Source organism: Rousettus aegyptiacus, unplaced genomic scaffold, assembly GCF_014176215.1.
Source record: "Rousettus aegyptiacus isolate mRouAeg1 unplaced genomic scaffold, mRouAeg1.p scaffold_m13_p_4, whole genome shotgun sequence".
In the NCBI taxonomy this organism is placed as follows: Eukaryota; Metazoa; Chordata; class Mammalia; order Chiroptera; family Pteropodidae; genus Rousettus; species Rousettus aegyptiacus.
This window is the reverse complement of record NW_023416307.1, coordinates 31983759-32008297: the sequence shown is the minus strand read 5'-3', so window position 1 is coordinate 32008297 and position 24539 is coordinate 31983759. Positions and strand designations below refer to the sequence as shown.

General features: G+C 36.9%; 1 protein-coding gene across 2 annotated transcripts in view; it reads right to left on the bottom strand.

Moving 5' to 3' along the window:
* FNDC3B (fibronectin type III domain containing 3B) overlaps nt 1–24539 on the bottom strand; it is a 299021-nt gene that overhangs the window by 131189 nt on the left and 143293 nt on the right. For both annotated transcript variants that reach the window (XM_016155721.2, XM_016155639.2), the window contains exon 4: nt 12047–12123. In XM_016155721.2, the coding sequence (XP_016011207.2) occupies nt 12047–12123 (77 nt within the window). The remainder of the gene's footprint in view (nt 1–12046; nt 12124–24539) is intronic.

Below are 24539 nucleotides of genomic sequence, written 5' to 3'. Positions count from 1 at the left end.
CCACCTGTTATAGGCTGAATTATGTCACCCTTACCCCCCAGTAGTTTGTATGCTGAAGTCCTAAGCCTCAGTACTTCGGCATGTGATTATAGATAGAAATTTTAAAGTTACATAATTATGGTAAAATGAGGGTCATATGGGCAGGCCCTAATCCAATGACTGACATTCCTGTAAGAGAAGGAAATTAGGACACAGACTTGCAAAAAGAAGACCATCTGTAAGCCAAGGAGAGAAGCCTTAGAAGAAACCAAACTTGTAGCCTCTAGAATTGTGAGGAAATAAGTGTTGTTTAAGCCACCCAGTTTGGGGGCACTTTGCTATGGTAGTCCTAGCTAACTAATACCACCTGAGTCTCCCAAGTTTCCTCTGTCTGAAGTTCTATCAGCCTTGTCTGTTTTTTTTTTTTAAACAAAAACAAAAACAAACACCTTCTATAAAAAGTAATGTGTTTATTCACTCCACCTATGAGCAAACACCTAGCCATCTTCCTCAGGCTAAGGAAGAAAGTCAGTGTGATGGCAGCTAGTTTGACTATTTATCATATCTCTTTATTCTGCTCATAAGAATTTACTGAGAAACTTCAATGTACATAGTATTCTTGTTATCCTGTGGCCTACACACAAGAATGAGATGCTAGAGAATAAAGAACAAAGGAGTAAATAGGGAAAATGTGTCTTCTTTGCATAAATGATTTTAGAACATGACCAAGAGAACCATTAAAAACAAAATGAAATAACATGGAGGCAATAAGGACAGCTATGGGGAGACTGACAAAAAAGAAACCCAGAGCCAGTGCCTATGGTCTGCCAGCGGCTGGACATGGGTTATCTTCCTTAACTATAGGAGAATTAGATAGTAGCATCCCTGTTGAACATGAAGGAGACCAACACACAGCATAGTCAAAATGTACAACTAGTTCAGCTGCAGAACCAGAATGTGGTACATTTTGGTCTGTACTCTCAAGTTTTCATTATGTGAAGAATTAAACGCATAGTAGGTATGCTAAGAAATAAAAATGTAGACAATGAACTGTAAGATATAGGATAGCTGGGTTATTAAAAGATGTGAAAGGATTCAAGATATAACCAATATTTACTGAATAACTGCTGCACTGCTTTAATACTCTCTACTGAAATAAGGTAATACATGTTAAGGACCTGGAACTAACTGATACACAATAGGAAAATTTTACCTAGCAATTACTACTATTAATACTTATACTTCATTAAATCCTCCCAACAACCCTGTGAAGCATATACAGTTATCCCCATTTTGGAGACAAGAGAAATAAAGTTCAGGAAAGTCGAGCTACTCCCCAAGGACAGAGAGTAATTGGGGCGACAATTTTGAGTCCAAGAATTAAATAAAATACACCTCTTAAAAGCAATTAGAGAGTCCGAGTGTCTTTTCTCATTGCTGACAGAGAAGGAAGCTAGTTCCCCTCACTGAACTGAAATGCTCCACAGAAATTTTAATAAACTCAGTTCCTAAAACTCCGTCCTTCTACTTCTGGGTTGCAAGTGACAATCAAAAGAATTACTTAAAAAGCCAGAGGCAAAAGAAAAAATTTTAAAGACTGCCCCAGATGGCCAGGGATGAGCCATGAAGTTGGGCAGAGCAGAATGCACGTGGACACACATGAACACATATATACGTAAGCAGTGGGCAAGGCTGGGCAGCCAGCTTGCTCATTGACAAGGAACACAGAGTGAGCTGCCTACACACTGAAAACTCAGACCAAATGAGTTTGTCAAAGTCAAGCTCAAGCTCAATTCCTAACTGTTGCCAATATACTTCAAGTGGGCTCTCAGGCTCTTAAAGAAGGGAAGAAATCTCAGCTAAAACTGAGCACCAAGCACACAAACAATGAACAAGCAGAAGAAAAGGCCCAGCAACACAAGACAGTTGTATGGATGGATGGAGCAGTGGGCAGGCGAAGAGTTCAGGTTTCTCCCAAGCAGACTGGAGTCCCCACCTCCACCACCATCTGTGTCCTGTACTATGAAATATAGATCTGTCTCTCCCACCCAATTGCAAGTCCCTCAAGGGTACCTGGGAACACAGAAGGCTTTCAGTAAGTGTTGGTTAAGTGAACAAATAAAAAAGTTAAAAAAAAAATGTATCTGCTTACATTTGATGTCTACTAGTTATTAATACATTCATTGTAAAACCAACCCCCCCACTCCATATCCCAGGTAAATATCTGACTTATATTCTAAAATTTCGAACGTTTAAACCCAGCAAACTGCAGATCTGTCATACCTGACCCTCTTATTTAAAATATTTAAAATATTAAATATTATTTAATATTATTTAAATATTTTATTTCACAAGAAAGACAATGAAAATCATACATTTCCTATGTAAGTGCTACTTCAATCCTAAATGCAGCTGAGTTTTATTTTATTCATCACCAACCGGGAGTACAAAAGTGCTAGCTCTTACTTTTCCTTTTTTGTACTAACTCTTCACTCTGCACTTTCTAATAATGTGAAAAATATACAAGAGAAAAAGCAAGTTAGTGTGGAAATATTTCTTTTATGCCTACAACACCTGGTCTTCCTAGGTGGTCTCCTATCCAAATAGTAACCAGGCCCTACCCTGCTTGGTTTCCGAGATCAGACATCAGGCTTATTCAAGGTGGCATGGCCGTAGATTCAGGACCTTCTCTGCGTGTAAAGCAGACGTGCTAACCGCTATGCTATGGAACCACATCTTTGTGCGGGAATTTGAAATAAGGAATATACTTTCCCTAGCCCATCTCTTTTTGCTACTATGGATGAAACTCCTACCATCATCAGCCAAGGTTCTCTCAAGCAGACTGGCGCTCACCCCTCCACCGGCATCTGTGCCCTACAGTGTAAATTTCAGATCTGCCTCTCCCACCAAAAAGGTTATAGAAGCAAGTGGTCATTCTATTTTACAAATGAAGTTGAGTTAATTGATTTAAGATGCTGGCAGAATTGAATGTATTTTCCAAATCTTTTGAGTTACTTTTCTGCTTTTTCAAATTTAGCTATTTATATCTATAATAGCTAACACTGATAAATATTTTCTCTTTCCAATGCTTTATTATCATTAATGTCCTAAGACAACAGACCCTCTAAGTTTAAGATAAGCTCCTACTTCCATATAGCATAGTAATTTTTTAGCCAAATGGAAAAATGCATTATTGGTGATGTTTCTAGGTTTTTAAAAAGCTCTTTACATTAACACCTGGAAGAGTAGTTACAGACTGATAATAGATATCACCAGAATTTTTTTTAAAGTTCTTTGAAAATTCCAATTATTTTTCTCAAACATTTCATGCCAATGGATAAGTAAATAACCAATCCATCTGATTTATAGGTAACCCAGTCTAAGGTTTTAAATTGTAAGGTGATTCACTATTGAATAAAAAATCCCTAAACATTTTACCTACACACACACACCCAAGCTACTCATACTTATGTAAGTCTGTAATCTGGAAAAAGGAGCACAAGTAGGGCATAAATAATTTAACTTTTAGTACCACATCCCAGTGGCCCCAACTTGAGGATCCCAGGGAAAAAGATGGGCACCTGTTTGGACACAGCTAAGCTTCTCAAGATACTACCAAGAGTCAAGCGGCCTCTTCTCCAAGCAGAAATACAGCACTGGGCACTGATACTGAAGGCAAATGGTAAATTGATTAATTTACCAAATTAACAAAGGTGACAATAACAACTCCTATGACTTATGTATTACTTAATAGTTTTTAAAATGCTTGGCACAAAACTTAACTTGCATAATATTCAGAAGATCCTGTAACATAGTCCCAATTTCTAGATGAGTAATTTCAGGAATTAAGTAGCTTCATGTAGGATCAGCGAAGTGGGTTACAAGATTCATACCCAAGTACTTGTGACTGGAAATGCTGTGCCTTTTCTATCACATTGTATTGTATATCACCAACCTAAATATCAAAACAAACCACATTTAAAGATCGAAAATCAAGTCTAATTCTCCCCAGTATCTAGAACACTAGACATAAGAAGTTACATCCATAGTTTCGAGCAACAAAATGGGCCAATTTTTCCAACTAATTGGATATGCTGTTTTAAGGAACAGAATATTTGTCAGAAGACAAACAGTAAGCAACAATTTGATGTTTCAATTTGTGCCAAACTGAGCTGTTATTAAGATGTTAGTTAATAAAGCTATCAACAGGAGGCATGTGTAGATAGTAATTGTTCCTATCACTCCAGCACTTTGCCATTGATCAGCATAGAAGAGATGTCCAAAAACAAAGATGATTTCGGTACAACTTCTCAAGTACACTCATGTCCATGAAAACACAGGCAGGTTGTTCTAGATGGTACCTATGAATTTTATATTTTAAGATGCTTCACCAGTCTGCCAGTAGGTTCGATGGCACAAAAAAGGATTAAGAATCCATGTTGATGATACTGAGATCATATTTATCACATAGAAAAATATCTGTATTATTTTACAAGTGCAAGTTTGTAAGTCTGATGGATTCCAAAGAGTGTGTAAGAATATAAAATCCACATAACCTTCGTAAAGCTTTATACCCAATAGGTTGGACAAAGGTGTTTATCTAAGAAAAGTTGTTACATATGACAAATGTTAATAATTTAGAAAGACTATACTAACTGTACGATAAAATCAATAAATGTAATGTGTATAATTTATTCCTTACTGATTCATAAGTCATTTCTAGATGTGACACTGTCTCAATATTACTATGAAAATTAACCATCATTTTTCCATAGCAGTGAAGACCAGAATTCCAGTCAAGGCAATGCTAAACACCAAAGGAGTCTGCCATGGGTTTGGTAATGATTGCTTATGAATGCTTACTTATATTTTTGCTTGTCTCCTTTTTAAGAATATAAACAGAAAAAAGTCACCTAACTTTAGGAAAAAAAACCTGAGATCCTTTTTTCTTTCCCCTCCACCCTCCAGTAAGATAATAATGACTCCAGCCAGCCATCACTTAATTGATAAATGCCAATAATGTGCTAGGCTCCATTCAAGGAACCAGAGATCTAGGAATGAACAGGACACATAAGATCTCTGACCTGGTAGACTTTAAATGCTAAAAGGGAAGAAGGCCAACAGTGATCCAGTAAAACAAACAAGTCAAACACCCAAGTAAATAATTTAAAAAGATTCCTAAAAATCACAAAAGGAGTTGGACACGGAGCCCCAAGTGGGCTCATGTTTCCTCCTGTTAATCTTGTGTTCTATTATACCACAATGCCAGGATCTCAGAAACAAAGAAAAATCCAAGAGAAAACGCAGAACAGGGAGACAGAAAGCTCAAAAAGAGGAAAACTTGCACAATGCTTCAGGGGAGGGTACGTCCTTGGTATATTTCTTTAATTTAGTAATGCCAACTCTGCCTGGAATCATACCTCAGATAAAATAAGCCACAAAATAAAAAATAAAGTTGCTGCAAATCTGCAGATAATGGAAATTAAATCAGAACAGATACACAAGTCCTCTGCTCTTTTCATAGAAACTCCTCACCTCCATGAACATATCGTTCATTGTGGAACACTTTCCTAATCTCTTATAGAGAAACCAACTCCTCCAAAGGACTTAAAGTCTTCAAAGAGATTCCAATTCTCTTTATTCTTGGCTGTAAAATGGGTCTGCTTCTCAGTTTGTCAGGATACAGGGAAATCCCCCATGCTCTTTTCGGCTCATCATTTTCAAAATCTTGAAGGTGAAACACAGCACGGGCTTAATCCCAGGTTGTAATTACCACAAGGAAGCAGCTAAGGCTATTGTTTATTGCTCAGCTGGCTTAGCTAAGCAAAACCAGGGAAAGGATTCCATGGCTCCCACCAGGGACCAAACAGACTCCGTTCTGTCCCCACGGGGGCTCTGATTTCTGGCCAGCTCTCTAAACACTCCTCACTGGGGAATGAAACTTAAATACGTTTTTAGATAGACTTCTTGTCTCTCCCTGGTCAAGGGAAATGGAATATATGTAATTTCCACAGGTACTGACCCATTAAGCCCCAAAACAATGGAATGAAGTAAAGGGTGTACTTCTGCTATAACAGAAATACTTTTGACTACTATTCAGTTTTTAGGTTACATCAATTCTCTGAGAAAAGGAGAGTGGTCTCCCAAATGATAGAACATTAACTTGGATGTTTCACTTTTTATTTTCATATGTTTTTTTAATCTTTGGGTCTTCATGAAATTTCTTCATAAATTACTATGAGAGCATGGAAAGCAAGCCATCTGCTTAAGAAATTTCTATATATAAATTATTCAGAAAGTTAATAATGAGATTAAAAACTAAGAAGAATCATGGCCAGCATACAATAAAAGGAAAAATTTGCTTCATAGTGTGTGATCTCAATATGTATTTAGACAGGCAAACTGCCAAACTTTCATTGAAATTATTCTACCAGTCTCCATTATAATAGCTCTCACTTATTGAATGTCCACTATAGACTACACACCTCACATAACATTTCTCTTAATTCTTACCTCTACCAGATCGGGTAGGAATCTGTAAAAGTGACATGAGAAGTAGCCATGGTGGAACTGGAAGGCAGGCCTCTCCAAGTAACGTCCACGTTCTGCCAGTCTCAACCCCAACCACACTCACAAATGTTTCTACATAGTGTAAATGATGATGATGAATGCGACAAGGCTAAATTCCCTCTTACCTAAATCTACTTTCTCATAGCTGAAAGAAAACAGCCTACAGAAATTGAAAAGGTCAGGTTATTTTTTCCTCAGACCTTCCTTCCCCAGCCTCCTACTAAAAGGTAAAGCACAAAACACACACTACAACACATACAAGCCTAATGTATCAGAGACTTTTGAGTTGAAACAACAATATTCCATTGTCCTCCTATCCTAAGTCCACACTCTTTAAGGTCCACAGGTTCAGTCTTTCTCACCCTAAAAAAGACTGTTATGTTAACTGCACCCCAAAGCAGACCAGAGCTGACTCATCAACTCCAGGTGCTTGTCTTAACGATAGGATTATCTCTGTTCACTACAAGGATTTGCCTTTTGCCAGATTTATTTGACCAATTTTACCAATTTATCTTTAAAGCAATTTCAGCTACTTATATAATGGAACCATTATAATCAAGAATTTTTCCATTGACTTAGTTTAGAGTTACTAATTTTAACCATTCATTTACCTCCCTCTTCAATTTTCTTACCATAACAGACCATCTCATAAATGAGAAGCTGGTGTGCACTAATAGGCACACTGTGAATCACACTCACATTGTCAGAAGGTAATGTAATGGAAAGCAAATACATCCATCAAGGCAGGCTCTGCTGCTGAATTCAAGATCACATCGTAGTGAGAAATAATAGATCAGTAAAATCAGAAATGCCTGAGTTGCAATCCTGTTTCTACTCTGAGACTCAGCTTTCTCAGCGTAAAGTTAGGATAGTGAAATCTCAGAGACATAAAGTATTTGGCACAGTGTGTACCACACACAGTGGTTATTCCCACCATCACCACCTGCACCAAGATAGGCTGGGCCATTTTTCCAACCTGTCCCATTGCTTGCTGAATAAAAATTAGGACTAGTCATTATCTTCCCCCTGCCCTTTGAAATAGCTTTACTTACACATTGGATACAATTTACACACCATAAAATCCATTATTTTTAAGTGTTCACTTCAGTGATTTTTAGTCATTTACAGTTGAATGATCTTCACCATTATGTAATTCCAGAACATTTTGATCACCCCGAAAGAAACACTATACCCATTAGCTCCACAATACTCTCTCCCCTGGCCCCTGGGTTTATCTATTCCGGACATTATGTATACATAGAACGATACTGTGTGTGGTATTTATGTCTGGCTTCTTTCATTGAGCATAGTATTTTCAAGGTTCATCCATATTTTAGCATATATTGGTACTTCATTTCTTCTCATGTCTGAATAATATTTCATTGTATGGATATACCACATCGTGTTTATGCATTCATGAACAGATGGACATTTGAATTGTTTACACCTTGGGGCCATTATGAATAATGCTGCTATGAGCATTCATGTACAAGTTTCTGTGAGGACATTTGTCTTCTTTCTTCTTGTGTAAATATACCTAGCAGTGAAACTGCTGAGTCACATGGTAACTCTATATTTACCCATTTGAAGAAATGCCAGACAGTTTTCCAAAGCTGCTATACCACTTTGTTACCAATGTAGTATATGAGGATTCCAATTTTTCCACAACTTTGCCAACATTTGTTATTATCTATCTTATCTACTATCCTAGTGTGATGAAGTATACTGTACTGTGGCTTTGATTTACATGTTCCTGGTGGTTAATGATGTCCAGCATCTTTTCACATGCTAACTGGCCATCCGTTTATCTTCCATAGAAAATGTCTATTCTGATCCTTCGCCCATTTTGAAATTGGCTTGTCTTGTTATTCTTGAATTTCCCTTTTATAGATTCTAGCTAAAAGATTTCTCTTTTATATATTCTAGTTAAAAGTCTGAGAAAACTGAGTTGCATATATTTTCTCCCATTCTATGAGGTTTGGTGGTTTCCTTTGAAGCACAAAGTTTTAATTTGGATGAAGTCAGTTTTTGTTTGTTTGTTTGTTTTGCTGCTTGTGCTTTTGGTATCACATCCAAGAATCCATTGCTTAATCCAAGGTTACAAAATTTTAGTACTGAAATTTATGTCTATAATCCATTTTGAGTTAATTTTTGTATATGACATGAGGTAGAGGTCCAACTTCATTCTTTTGTATTTAGATATCCAATTGTCCCTAGACTCCATTGTTCCTGCACTCTTTGTTGAAGAGACTATTCTTTCGTCCCCTGAATTGTCTTGGCACATCTTTCTCTCTTAAATCCACATTAAGAGCATTTCATTCCTTATAGCTATACATCACTTTGATCTTGCTAATTTTCCAGCCACCAAGTGTTTTATTACTCTACTTGTACCTGCAAATCTTTGAAACAAATCTATGAATGTCTCTTTTATTTATTTTATTTCAGTTTGGCGAATCACTTATATTTAAAAACAATTATCAAGGACAGACATACCTTGGAAATACTGCAAGTTCCATTTCAGACCACAGCAGTAAGGACGATATCGCAATAAAGCAAATTATCTCAATAAAGAGCATGTTGCAATAAAGAGAGTCATTATCTTTTGTTTAAAAAAAAGGAAAGAAAGGAAGGAAAAGGGAGAGGAAGAGGAAAAGCAAAAAGGAAAGGGAAATGGAAAATGGGAAAGGGAAAAGGAAGGGGAAGGGAAGGGGAGGGGGGAGGGAGAAAGGGGGAGGGGGAAGGGGGGAGGGGGAAGGGGGGGAGGAAAGGAAAGGAAAATCAGTGACGCACAATAAAGCAAAGCGCTACCAGTCGAGGTATGCCTGTACCTACTATATATATACCAGGCAATATTCTAGATTCTCAGATATAAACCTATTGAGGCACTAAGAGTTCTTGGGGACAGTTCTCAAATATATTGTATTCATGACAGAGATGGGACAAAGTGCCAATGACGCTGAAAAAGCAGAGCAACCATTTCTGAGTTGGAGGTTCTGAAAGGGCCACACTGAGGAGGGGCATTTGACTCACAAAACTGAACTGTCAAACAAAGAAGGGCTCTTAGAGTATTTCAGAGAGAGAGAAAGAATAGACAGAAAAAACATGTAGTTGAGAAAAAGCCAGGCATACCCAGGGGACAGAAGTTTAAGGTAGTAGCAATGTGGGACAACAGGTAATGGTGACCCTAAAAAAAGACAGAAAGCAGAGTTGAGCAGTAAGGTTCTCATACACTACACTACAGACCTTCTATGCAGCGTACGCTCAACTATAGATCTGAACAAGAAAGCCACATGTATTTAAGAAAAAGCTCTGTGGGGATAAGTTGCAAGGCTGACTGGTACAGGGACAGACTATTAGAAACTTCTCACATGTGTCCAGGGAGGGATTTTTTTTTTCTTTTGTCATTCTTTCTTTCCACATCTACATGACCACATGTATTTAGCTCCCTAGAGCTTGTGATGATAAGTCCCCTAAAACATTTTATAACTTGTTCTCCCTTCATTTCTTTGAAGTGAGCATGCAGTCAGCCTTAAAGATGTACACGCATCCTATCGGTTTTTCAGTTTTCTTCATGTTAATAATGTTTTACTCAGACACTTCACTGTCAAATATCATTAAGGATATACTGCTACTAGTGAAGGTGAGTCATCTAACTCTGGGCCCGTCTTCTGATGAGGGACCCATTCTTACTATTCTTCCAGTATCTCCCAGTCCTTTCTCTCATTATCCGCAATTATGAGAGAGCATTTCACTCTGCTTTCATCATCAGTTTTATGGAAGTGAATTTACAGCTCTGCTCTCACTTTTATTTGGACTGTCTACAGAAGTTTTTCACAATCGGAAATAAACCATGATCTAAAATTCACTATTTTCCCTAGGATTTCTAATAAATGTTTTGCAGTTACTACAATCACAGCAACACCTATCCCAAGAAATAGTACATTGTAGCTTCTCTCCACTAAATATTCAACTTTCAACTGGTATTCCTCAAATGGACCTTTAGCATAAAAGGAGATGTTATTTCTGTCATTACAATGGTGAGAACTGTACTCTGTTCAATGGAATAAAACACTTGTTCAAAATAAATGAGCAGCAGACATAATGGAATTCTACATCCTTTGTTCTTTTCTGTTAATTGACTGGCAACGTGACTGTGATCCATCATCACATGTGCTGGCTGGAAGGGCCTGCTCTGCACCCTTTTCTCCTTCCAGTGATTCTTATTTAAAAAGAATTGTGTAAAACAAATCATTTATTTACAACAAGGAAAAACTGGCCAACATTCTCACTACACAAAACAAAACAAAGAAAGATGCCAAATTGGCTCACATGAAAGTAAGGATGGAAAAAATGAAATTATAGTGGCTACAGTATGGCTTAGACAATAAAGAAATGGATAAGTTTTTACATCAGAGAAGAATAAAACTTCTTTGATTTCTGCCTGCACTTTAGCAGTTTTCCAATGTAGCTGCCAATTTTTTTCACCCTAGCAAAATCACTAAAAACTAAAATGACAGATTTTAAACCACTGTAAAAGCAGACAGAGACAGAGAAAGAATAGAAAGGAGGAAAATATTTTGGAGGACTGTAATTCTAAAAATGTTAACACAATGATTATCTTCTGTAGGTAGAAAAATTATGTTTTTGTTTTTTTAATTCCTCTGTCTTTTCTGATTTTTTCCCCATGACTACAGGATGCTCTTACAATGGTGGGGGGGGGGGGGAGGGGGACGGGTAGCAGAAGCAAAGAAAGAGAAACAGTTTGTTCGTTAGGTATTTGGAAAGAAAGATGTACAGGGAGAAATAGCGTGGCGCTCACATCATGCTGAGCCCAGAACAAAAAATTAAATATATATAGACGTCCACATTCCAGGCACCCAGAATGTCATAAACATTACACAAGTTTGAGTATAACTTTATCCTTTAACATTTCTTCCCTCCCAACATATCTCTGATATTGCTATTACTTTTTAAATTGCTATTTTACTTAAAAGAAAATCAAATTTTAGAGAAATTTAAGTACCGGTGACCAAGTTCTCACATCATACTCAGTAATTCTCCAACCCCAGGACATGCCACATTATGGAGAAACGAGACTCCCATAATAGAGGGCAGGCCCTATTTATGTTAACAATGTCTTCTTTGACATGTCTACTAATTAAGTCTAAATTCCCCCCCCCTAGCAAATTGTGGTAGGGATGGAAAGAAATCTCTAAGGCAATAGATGCTGTGAGGGAATGACAATCAAATGGTGAAGTGTGAAAACCACCTTGGCTGAGGGCAGCTTAGCAGCCCTGCTGTGTTTTCCTCTCTCTAACTCGCTGGTATGACAAGTAGCAAGACTCAGAAAGGGTCATGTGGTACCACAAAAATGATGACAACTCTAGCATTATTCTAACTAAATTAATCTTGGAGTAAGTTTTGAAGCTTCAACATATATTCTCTCAGGACAATGACAGTGTCCACAGTAAGTGGGGAAGTCCATCAAATGGTTTACCTGTGAGATATAACCTGGAGGCACATGGATGGGAGGAATGGATCCATTGGGTGACATCATGGGCACTTCAGCAGGTCCTAAAAGAGGCAAGAGTAAGATATTAACAAAGAAATAAACATTATTCAAAATAATCATTGGTATTTTTTCAACAGTATCAAAACTAAAGAGAATGAATCACTATTTTCTCTTCAATAATGGGTACATTGTGCTTTACACAGGAAATCATGGATGAAAAGAAATCTCCAGCTGTATAAGTCAAGGGGGAATAAGACAGAACTATGCACATCTTTATAAATACTTAATGATTCCCAAAGACTCAAGTTCCATAAAGCAAGCTGCTTAGTTAAGAGTAGTCTAAATGTGAAGCAAAAAGTTTCTTTTTCGTCTTTAAAAGAATGTATTAATAACTGCTTAAACAAACTCATTTTTAAACGAGTTTATCTCCTCTGATTTAAAAAGCTCCAAAGGACTTGAGTTTAAAATTTTCACTTTGAATTATAATTTTCAGTAAGGTGCTGTAAGATGCCATTGATTTTGAAATAGAAGCACCCATAAAATACTCCACATCAATTGAATTTGGTATTCCTCTTATGTTATAAGGCAAGGAATAATATGTCATATTTTCAAACTAGGCACTATTAGGAATATTCACACCAAATTTACTTGGGATTGTTTCAAAACAAAGCATTCAATCAACAAGACATCAGTTTCAAATTCACAGAATGTTAATCACATATCTATGGTAAACAATGAACAGCAAGGCAACACACAGTTACCTAAGACACAGTTTGAGCTAATATTTAATTACAAAGAATCTGATTTATTATAACATCAAAACCAACTTCAGATGCCCTTCCAAAGAATCTGTGATTAGATGGTTTCCCCAAAAGTGCAAGAACCTCAGGGTAACTAATTTTCCCTTTGGTAGCTGACTCCCCTTATTTAGCAACCCATCTCCCAAAAGTCCATCCAAAACTGTGTTCCTAGACTGAGATGCAACTTCCTGGCTCCAAGTGTTGTTTATTTGCTGTCGCCTAATGACTGTTGTGCTGCTGGCAATGAAAACTGCTGGGCACTAACAACAACAACAACAACAACAACAACAAAAACACACAAGGAAAAAACAACACTTTTCTTGGGGAAAAAAGACAGATTGTGCCAACCCAATGTTGCATTTGCATGTAGGCATAATGCACCTTTCACCTCACAGTACAATCCACTGTAATAACTACTCCACAGGAGAGGATCAGTGGGGGTGTGGAGACAGGGATGCCGGGTTGCTCATCAACAGGTCTACAAGTATAGGGGAAAAAAACATAGGAGCAGGGTGGAAAAATGATAATATTCAGGTAACACACCATATGACCAGAGTTCACACTGCAACTTCATGGACAATACACCAAAGCACTAAACTATCTGATAATCTCTAAACACATACAAAACTACAGTGGTCTCTCAAAGGCTAAACACACTGGTAGTCATTTAAAGCATTAAACAATGTCATAAGAATGGATAATTGCATGAGTTCATTCTATTTTAAAGTATGATTTAACCTAATGCATCCACCAATCACTAAAGCCACTCTCCAAATGCATCTTTCTCATCAGCTTCAGCATTTTTGCTATTGCCAATATAGCATTTAGGTATTTAATAGATATTTTTATTTGAATTGTCTCACTTAAAAATCACAGGCAACTATTTCGGCCTTAGCTATGAGTACTGTATGTGAAACCCAAGGGTCTTCTGCCTAGTTTAACTCCTAGCTCACTACCCACACTGGTTGTGTGACCTTGGACAGTTCGCTAGCCTGTCTGGGCCTCACTTCTCAACAGTTAAAAATAAGAATAACAATTCTTACCTCTTAGAGTTGGATTTAAAAATTGAATTCAATAATATATGTAAAAGCGCTTATAGTTCATGGCACAATAATCGCTCATCAAAATGTTAGCAATATTTAAAATGTTTTTAAATTTTTCATTTATAGTTTTGTTTTTGGTTACATTTTAAATACTGGTTTATTTTAATAGCCCTTGTGACGCATAAAATCAACAAGTATAAAATCAACTTTGTACATTGCCTTGAAGCAAACCTTCTTCATCAGACAAATATCAAATATTTCACAGTACTGACTTAAACTGAAATGCTACCACCTCAGTAAAGTATTGTTTTTTAATCACCAAAATGTACACCAGGCAAACAGTCTCTTAATCCCGGGCATGACCCCTAAAACTGTTAAAGTCGTCTGTATAAAATGCTTTAAAGCCTGTAGGACAAGTAAGTGATTTACTGCCAGAAAACGTTTTCTTCCCAGCCTTGATTTCAAAAGTAGCCAAATGACTTTAACATGTTTGTTCCCCCTTCCTCGTCACTGTCATTGAAACCCTGACAAAGGGCACTGTGAAATACAGTAATGGTTTCTGAAACTCAACTGTGCCTTGGAACCCCACCCATCTCTCAAGGTTCCTCTCCTTTCTGAAATAAACCATTGCATCCGCAAGCCTCCTCACATGCAAAATTAAAAAAAAAAAAATCTATTCACAATGGTGGTATGAGAAGTTACTGTCTCACTAAACACTTAACTCCCAATCAGTGAGTTTACTGCCTCTGCTCAATTATCTATATTTAAGAACCTCCTAAGATTATTATAACCCTTACCTAATTAAAATATAAACTTCTCTTCCTAAACCTCTAGGACTAGATTCCTTTTGATTTTTTAAATTGTTACCCTCATTACACACAAGACAAAGGAGATAGCCCTTAGAATATGGTTTAAAAAAAAAAAAAAAGGTTCTTTCCTTCTTCAAACCACCTACAATGGCTAGATGGGGAGAAAAAGTCATACAATCTTCTCAAACAAACCAACTTTCTTTCTGACTATATTGGGAATCACTTAACTATTAAACTCTCTGAAAATAATTTTAAAATCTCTAACGTATCTGGAACCCTCTTTAATTAGACACTCTTGTTACATACAGGTAGGTCTACACAGATGCATGTAGATTAAATAATTTGAAAACAAAAGGAAATGAACATACACTTTCAAAATACTGTTGTTGTTTTTCCTTTGAGAAGATAACTAAGAAGTTTAGCGAGAAACCGCATGAAGTCTTCCACAGACAAGTGAAAAATGTCACATGCACAGTTTCTAGAAATGGGACTAGAATATTTGCTAAGAGCCAAGTAACTCTGTGAAACAAGCAAACAAAAAATCCTTGGGAATTTTGATCAATTACAGGTTTTAGGCTGTGACTTCAATTGTTGGGAATTCCTTTTTTTTCCCCCACTGAACAAGATGTGAGACACAAATAGGAACTATGATTGGCTTACACTCATTAAAAAATTTAAATTGTAATATGCAAGTACATGACATAAAATCTTAAAAAGTCTGCTACTATGTTAATGAATTGCTTTTTCATTTACTTATAGCAAACCTTCAATGTGAAAAGTTGAGAGCAGCTTAATTATTCGATCAATAGTAATTCATGCAATGATCCTATAACTTTATTCTCACATCAAAGAGGCTGAAGGAAAGCCCAGCAAATGACATTTTTAGGACCACGCATGCTCATTAAGAGTATGTGAGCCCCAGCCAAGGTTGTGAGACTATTCTCTTTTACTCTGTGCTTCTTTGCTGGGATTTCCTCACAGCTCACCCGTTTAGGTAGCACTTGTTCTGATGCTATATTCAGAATATTTACCCATTCTAGGGGCAGAGATTGCCTTAAGGTAAATGTATAAATGAGGTTTAGAAATCTGACGGTAGTGGAAAATAAGACCATCCTCACAAGGAGATCAGCAGTAAGTAATTAAACCACAAATTCGGACATGTTTAAATGGTATTTTTATAAGCTAAGTATCACCAACAGGAGAACATGTAGTGAACGAACAGGATCTTACTATGGTACTTTCCCTTAAACTGGTACTTGTGTGTCCAAATTGCTATTTTCAAACTCACTATCAAGAGATCACAATTTTATCTTATTAATTTAAATGTTTTGTTCACAAAGAACATAAAAGGAATGAGATCACAACACAGCAAGATAAAACTACTGAGAAAAATAAAGCAAAACGAAATAATGATGTGATAAAATCCAATAAACCCTATAAAAGTGACCCTCAAGTCTTTCTAATAGCCAAAGAAGACACATTCCTGCTGGCATAAGTAGTCACAAGGATAAGGCGACAACTAGTAGAGGTAAGTAAATAAATTATGGTAAAGTAATTATCAGAACAAAGGTCTAAATAAAAGTACACTTGGGTTGCTTGCCATGGGTTTAAGACTGAATACAAAATGTAAGGTCTTCTGATAAATTCTGTGAATGTCTTATAATGACTCTCCAATTCTTCATGGTGACTCAAGACACATGAACAAACTAAGAGATTAATGTAGGCACTTTGGGGAACACTTTTTTTTTTTTTTTTAATTATTCAACACTGAGTAATCCCATAGGAGAACTAAAGGGAATACAAAGTTCCCCACCCCTAGCATCAGAAACAAGACAAGGATGAAAATTTTCACCACTACTATTCAACTCTGTACTGAAAGTTCTAGCTAGAAGAAAAAGGAGGGAAGAAAGGATAGGGAGGAAGACATCCAATTTGGAAAGGAAGAAGTAAAACTATTTGCAGAAGACATAACCCTATATAAAGAAAATACCAAAGACATCTCTCTCTCTCTCTCTTTCTCTCTCTCTCTCTCTCTCTCACACACACACACACACACTCCCAGAGCTAATACAAGAATTCAGTAAATTTGCTAGATACAAGAACAACACACAAGTCAATTGTATTTCTATACACCAGTAGTTAACAATCTGAAAAAGGAATTTTTAAAAAACTATATTTACAACAGCATCTAAAACAATTAAATACCTAGGAATAAATCTAATCACAAGGGTGAAAAGACTTGTACACTTGTTTAAGTACAAAACATTGCTAAAAAAAATAAAGACCTAAATATATGGAAATAAATATCACCTAAATAAAGACACGGAATGCATGAAGGACTTAATATCGCTAATATTGCTACTCAAAGCAATCTACAGGGTCAATGTAATTTCTACCAAAATTCCAATGGCCTCTTTGGTAATAATGGAAAAGTCAGTCCTCAAATTCCCAGTTCCTAATGGGTCATAGACCAGGGACTGGGGACTCCTGTATTAGGAGATGAATGGATAAATAAAATGTGATATAATATGAACAATGGAATATTACTCAGCCATAAAAGGGAATGAGGTGTTGACATGTGCTACAGTGTGGATAAACCCTGAAAACATTATGCTAAACACAAAAGGTCGCATATTATAATTCTATTTATCTGAAATGTCCAGAATAAATAAATCAAGGGACAGAACTCAGATCTGCAGTTTCCAAGGGCAGAGAGGTTGGAGGGATTTGGGGAACAAATGTTCAATGGAGGCAGGGTTTCTATTCAGGGTGATGAAAATGTTTTAGAACTAGATAAAGTAGTGATTGCATAACACTCTGTATTAAATGCCAATGATTCAAAATAGCTAATTTTATGTTACATGCATTTCACTTCAGTAAAAATATTTTTTTTAAAAAGATGATGAGCAAAAATCCTAAGAAATGTATGATAGTAAAACTGGGGTTACTAATCAACTACCATACAGCAACTGAGTATAAATCTCCTAGAGCACATCTCCATTCCTTACACATTCATATTTGGGAGGATGCTATTTCTAGACATTGCACTATGCAACGACCAATAAGATGAATTCTCTACCCTCAAAAGACTGATAGTCTAATTATGGGGATACAGACATATAAAGGCAAGCGAGAACTTTAGGCTTTGTCTAAATTTAGCAAGCTTTTAAAAGATCATCATCCTGTGAACAGGTAATTACAGAAATGAGCAGTTAAAAGGCCCTGAGCATTTCATAGAGGCCTGGTTTACAAATAAAGAAACTGAGGCCCAGAACCAAACGACCAGCAGGCAGGTGATGGAACAATAGGGTCTAAAACTCAGTTCTTCTAATTTGTAGCCCAGTGTTGTTCCTAATTTTACTTTCCATTGGCGATGAGATTTACTGTTCCTCATAACGCTGCTACAAAGTCACTTTCGCTCAAGGTGTAGTTTTCATACAGAGCCTGGTATTAGAATGCACATTTCTCTGGCTCAGATATACTGGACTCTCAAACTTAGAACTACTACTTCTTCCCAAAGGCATCCTGCCAGAGAGGAAACAGGGTGGAAAGAACAGAATCTGAGCACAGCAAAAATCAAAAGCCTTGGAGCTGCTAAGGCCTGGATTTGAATGTGGGCTCTACCACTTTCAAGCATGACCTTGGAAATTTCAAGCAAGCACGTTACTTACAATCTCTGACAGACAGATCAGCACTTTCTGGCCTACAAAAAGGGATAATGCGAACTACTTTCAAGTGCTATACATGTCTTACATCTTCCAATCTTCAGAAAAGAACCTAGCATCGGGCCCTGTGAAATAATGACTTTAGCATTTTCCGCAAGAAGAAAAAAATACGGTATGAATAAAGACTTTAATAGAGAGTCATCGTTACCACAGAGACAAATGAAGAATTACATAGTTTCTCAAAGCAAGTTAGTTGTTTGGTTCTTCATGTATTTCCTTTTAAAAACATGTTCCCATCTTGTAGCTTGGAAAATTATTGTCTTCCTTTAAAAAATGTAATGTGTTCAAGATACATGAATTATGATTACTAGAAAACAAGAACCAAATAAGAAACAGGGAAGGATGGATGCTTTCCTAGAGGTATCTACTTTCCCACCCCTAATCCTAGTCCTCTACCTCTCCCCAATTTACTTGTTATCATTCTCTAAGTTCCAGGAAACCTTAGAAAGTGTGCCTAACTTTCTAAATGTCCTGAGATAACTCTGAATCAAAGGATCAGCCCATGTTTTCTGCAAGTCAGATCATCTACATCTCTCCGACACTGGCTTTTTACAAGAATTTCTAGTCTAGCTCACCCATTGTCCTTAAAAGTAGCAAGTGACCATAACCAAAATTTCCCAATGACTGACCATTCCTACTGAAATCTTCGTGATATAAACCACTATTCAGAATCAAAACCAAGTTGCTGATAGAATTCATAAATAATGAGTCACCAAAATCTATCACTTAACTACTTCAAACCACAAGAAAGAAGGAGCTGCGTTAGTTAACAAATCCATTTTGCCCATTTGCCCATTTGAAATGAAAGTTTTTCTTTCCAACTTGTTTTGCTGCTTGTTATAAGAGCATCAGGAGTACAGAGAATGATTTTAATGCTCACTTAAGACTAAACTTCATAAATCCCAGTTTTCCTCAGTTTCAATAAAACTGAGATATCTACCCAAACTACCTTACTGAACTGCTTTAAGGCTTAGATGTTAATAAAATCTGTATAATAACTGTGTGATTATGGAATGTTCTACTTAGTTAACATTTTATTGAATTCAATTCAATAAACACTGTGGAAGATGCTGTAAGGAATAAAAAGCCACACAGAGGATTTTAGAACAGATACATTATTAACAAACTACTACATAAATAAGCAGTAAATGTTTTAATAGAGGCCAAGAGCTCTGGAACTGAACAATAAAAATTATCCATTTAAAATTCTCAGTGACTGCCAATGAATGGTAAAGGAAGTTGGTGAATCCATTCACAACAGATATGATGGCCTAACATAGTTTTTAAAAGAACCTGATTTAAATTTAGGGCTACAAAACTACACAAGCTCTAAGATTGTCAAAAATATTAAGTACTACAAGAAAGGCCAGTAACGAAGCCTTCAACTCCTGATTTTAGAGCTCTTGGTTGTGGCTTTTCTGAACCTGGTCTAGTTGCCAGACCCTGAGCAGGATGCCAAGGACACAATGATATTGAAGAGAACAAGAATTTCTGTTCTTAATTATGGAGAGAATGGCATGCAGAATGAGTAATGCACAGGTGCACAGGAGGGGGGAGGGGGGCATGACCCAGCTCTGTGTCCTGGTTTTGGCCTGAGGTTCCTGTCGGATACTGTGCCTCTCGGCATGGAATCAGGCATATAGCCCAGATATCTCAAGAAGCATGGGCATTTGGTGGAAGTCTAGTCTAGCAATTGAAATGATTAACAAATTAGGCAGAAAGTCTATAAGAAATGGTTCAAGAAAACAAAAAGTGGGTTCACACATACAGCCTGACGTTGCAGCTGGATCTCTCAAGGTCCCCCTGCTTTTTGAGTTCAACTATATCACCCTATCCAGATTTGAAACATGACTTACCCAGCCTACAAATGAAGAATATTCAGTATCACCCTGCCACTTAAACTTATATAAATGAATACTAAGATTCAGTCTGTTTTTGTTTTGATTTTTAATGTGAGGTTTTAAAGGCAGACAATCCATGGATTTACTTATAAACCAGGACCTTATAAACTTCAAAGCTTTGAGGAATGATACAAATACAACTCAATAATACTGAGAAAGGCCTTCTGATATTTAAAAAAAAAAAAGTCTGCAAATGTTAGCAGCAAAATTAAAATAAAGGCATCAAAAAGAGCATTAAGCACTTCATTTCAAAGCCTTTAAAGGCAAATCTTTCCCAGAATGTTTTCTCTTATGCCCATATCAAGGGCATCCAAGAGCTCCTGACACTTTCTCATACAGAGTAATGAAAATCAATTCAAGAAACTACTGGTATTCCAGATAATAACAAATTCAAGGAGTTACCATGAAAACTGAATGATGAAAACTGAATATGAATAGATGAACAGTCTTTTGAAGAGAAAAAATTTATTAGAGCAGAGTATCTAAAATTTCATTTTAAATGTCCTAAGATAAAACACAAACTGATGTTTGTAGAGAAATACATCAAAATCTATTAGTTTTGTAGGACCAAAAAAAAATCACAAAGAAAGATTGTTCATTAAAAGTCAATGGCAGGGAGAACAATTAAGCGATGTGCTAGCAGGAAGGGGGCAGAGCTTGTGCCTTGAAGCCCTGAGTATTTTGAAGGGGGTTATCTTCATTTTCTCAACAGCTTTTCTTGTTCATTCATCCTTCCCAGATCCTACCCCCATCCCATTAGGTCCCAAGGCCTACTTCTCCTAGGAGGGATAGAACAGCAAGCAAGACAGGACGGCAAGGAGATATTTTCATAACGATTCCTTGTGCACTTCCTATGTTGTGTGTGTTCCACTTTACAATTTCAAGGTCATGCTCTAGAAGGGTAAGTTTGAAAATAGTACTGAAATGATTAACCACACAACAATATGATTGCATTCCTCACAAGTTGTGTTTTACATTATTCATTTGTTAAAGAGAACATTAAAACATCGCTTACTTGAAAGCTGAATTACAAATAATAATGTATAGCTTTACTAACATATTATCACTCAATGTATTGAGGGGAATTCAATTCTCCATTGTTCTGATGAGGTTTTACAAAGCAGACCACAGAGGATCCCTTTTGACTACTCTTGGGTTGGCTTTTCAGCTGCCCCTGCGAGAGTCTTTGCCATAAAGGAAAGCCTATGATAACATCCTGAAGGTGTTTTATTGACAACATCCCAACACCGTTTACTAGCTTAGTTCTTTTAACTTGTGCACCTCGAATCCAAAGGCAAGAGAGAAATGTCTGGGATCCATGGAATAGAACTACTAAAGAAAACCAATAGCTATCATGGGAATGGAAAAAAAATAAACTAAATGTTCCATAAAACACATATCACAGTTTATCTACCTGATGCCATGTTCTTTCCAACCCAGTAAGCTGCTCACTCGCTCATAAACACCCAATATCAAGTTCACACCCAATATCAAGTTCAAAGCTGTCCCTCAACCAAAGACCAGTAATCTGAAATTAATTTACAAAAATGTTTAGAAGCTAATAAAAAGTCTCTAAATTGTCTAGTGGCTGAGACATAATAACAGGTTTTGGCATGACTAGTTAAATTTATAATTCTAGGCTCTGTCTTACCTAAACTATATAGAGGAAGCCAGAAAAATAAATCAGAGTTCCTTATAGACCAGCCGTGCTGGCACAGCTTCTGCCTTTCCACTTTTGTATGAGAGAAGAAAAAAAAAGGCAAGCTGAGAACTGACACTAAACAACAACTGCAAATAGGTTAGACTCTCCCATTTGCAGTCTCACCAAAGGTGGCCAGTAAGCACCTCCAAGAAACTGTGGGAAGGTTGGGTCAACCCAGGTGGGCTATTTTCTCAGCTATAAAAATGAGCTGACGTGGTTATTGTTTAAGGGCAGAAGACTTTATCACATAGATGCTTTCTAATCTTGGCACACTGGTTCTACAGAAAGTCTTTTACTACTGAACAGGCTACAATTTCACTTTCGAATATTAACCTCCCCATTTATCAAGGGGGCCTGAGACAAATGAAAATGGAGGGTCTACACTAGAGAAACAGGTTACCAGAATGATCTTCTAACTGATTCACTACCATTTTTTTCTTGTGCTCATAAAACAGCAAGCTTTTCAAGAGAATAAATTTCAAAGTTGCCTAATCCAGACAACTACCAGCCCTCAGTTTGCTAATAAGGAGTGGTGAAGACTAGGCCATACTAGGATAGGAAAAAAGGGGAGAAGGCAAAATTCTGTGTTAAATAAAAACAAAAATTCATCAAAATGGGAATTTCAAAGATAGCATTATCGGTGATTAGATAAGAGCATATACGATATATAAATATGAGCAACTTATAAAACCCTTCAAGGCAGAAAGTTTGGACTACACCCCTCCCCTTCTAGACATCCCTACTCAGATTAAACTGTGAGCATGAGAAGATGTGAGTTTTTGTCTTTTTTTTTAATCTCACCTCCATCACGGCTTTTGAGAAACCACTGTGTTGTGTGGCTTCTCTTCTCCAATGTCACCTAAAAATGTTCCCCCATGTGAATATATGCACATAGCCTAAGGTCCATATAAGACACCTTCAGCCTCGTACTTACCAAGTGATCACCTTCATTTTAAAAAGAGTAAAAGAATGTCAAAATAGTTGATTAAAAATCTCCTCGTCACAGATATGAGATCAGGTCTCTTAGGCAACTATGTTGCCAGAAGAAAGTGAACGGCAGATAAATAGAGAAGGGTTTGGGGCAGAAAGCTGACCTCTCTGAAAAGAGGAGAGGAACTAGGAAGATTTTCTAATATAGAAGAAGAAAGGGGGGAAAGCAGGAAGAAGAAATAATCTAGTGAATTCTGGGGGAAAATACAAGCTTACAAGCCTGGCAGAAAAATCACACCCACAAAAATATATGGCCCCAGTTAATCTCTGAATTGGAAACATTTTCCAATTCAATGAGATGCATTAAAAGGTCTGCGATGACAGCACGCACATGATATTCAAAATGGCAACTCATAAAAAGCATCATAGAAATCCAGAGGCTAGTCATTGGTCCATTTCAGCTCTGGAACGATATTTTAAAAAGCTCTTCTCTTCAAACCACCCCATCAAAACCAGTGATGTGGGATCCAATCTGCGGAGCTGCAGGTGATTCACTGTCCCTGTTAACTGACTCGAATGCAAAGTAAAAGAAAAAGAAACAGATCATGTCTATGGTTCCCTCTAGAGTAGTATGCTCATGGCACTGGTGTCATTTAGGTCTGTGCCTGCGGAGTCTAGAACACACCTTTTAGTTGACAATCCCTAAAATCCTCCCAGATGAGAGCCTTGCATATGAGTTCAATTAGAATCTCTGAGACCTTTGGAAAATGTATAATTTCAGGTTTCTGGATTCTGTTTTCATAGGCTGGCCACCTCTCTCTTCCTTGCCCCACAACCCCGACACACACCCCCCCCCATTGGACTTTGATGTAAATGTTCTATAGACCAAAGGAATAATGACCTAGAAAGAAAACAAATAAAAGAGAGGAAAAAAATAAGCACATTCAAGAACCCTGAAGCACATCTCCTTGGTCTTACTTTAAGCCAAATTAGCTGAGTGTTAATATCAGCACAATGTTTAAAAGTTAAGAGAGAGAGAGAGAGAGAGAGAGAAAAAAAAACAGCTGAATTCCATAAAAGTTAGTTGAATAAATTTCAACTAACAAAGATGACTACAATTTGACTAAAACTAGTTCTACAGCTTTAGTCAAAATAAAGCAACTATTTAGTATATTTCCATGTTAACAACAAAATGATCATAGAATTTTATATAATATAGAATAATAAGCAGTTATTAAGAAGCAGTTTATGCAACTATTGTTTATTTATATGATTACAGGTCACCAGTGATAGTTTAATATGAAACACTACACATCTAAGAATAAGTAAACAGGTAGAGGGTTGATAAAAATCTTCATAAATGTTTTTAGTTGACAGCCAGGATCACAGAATCAGAATTCCCTTGGGGATGGAAAAGAGTTAAAGGTCATCTGGTCCAATTCCCCATTTAAGGCTTGAACTGAACATAAATCTCTAGCAAGTGGCCAGAATACTTCGAATAATGTAGAATTTCTCAAAATGCAGCAAATTCCATTTTTTAGCAATCTTAATTGACCAAGGGTTTTCCC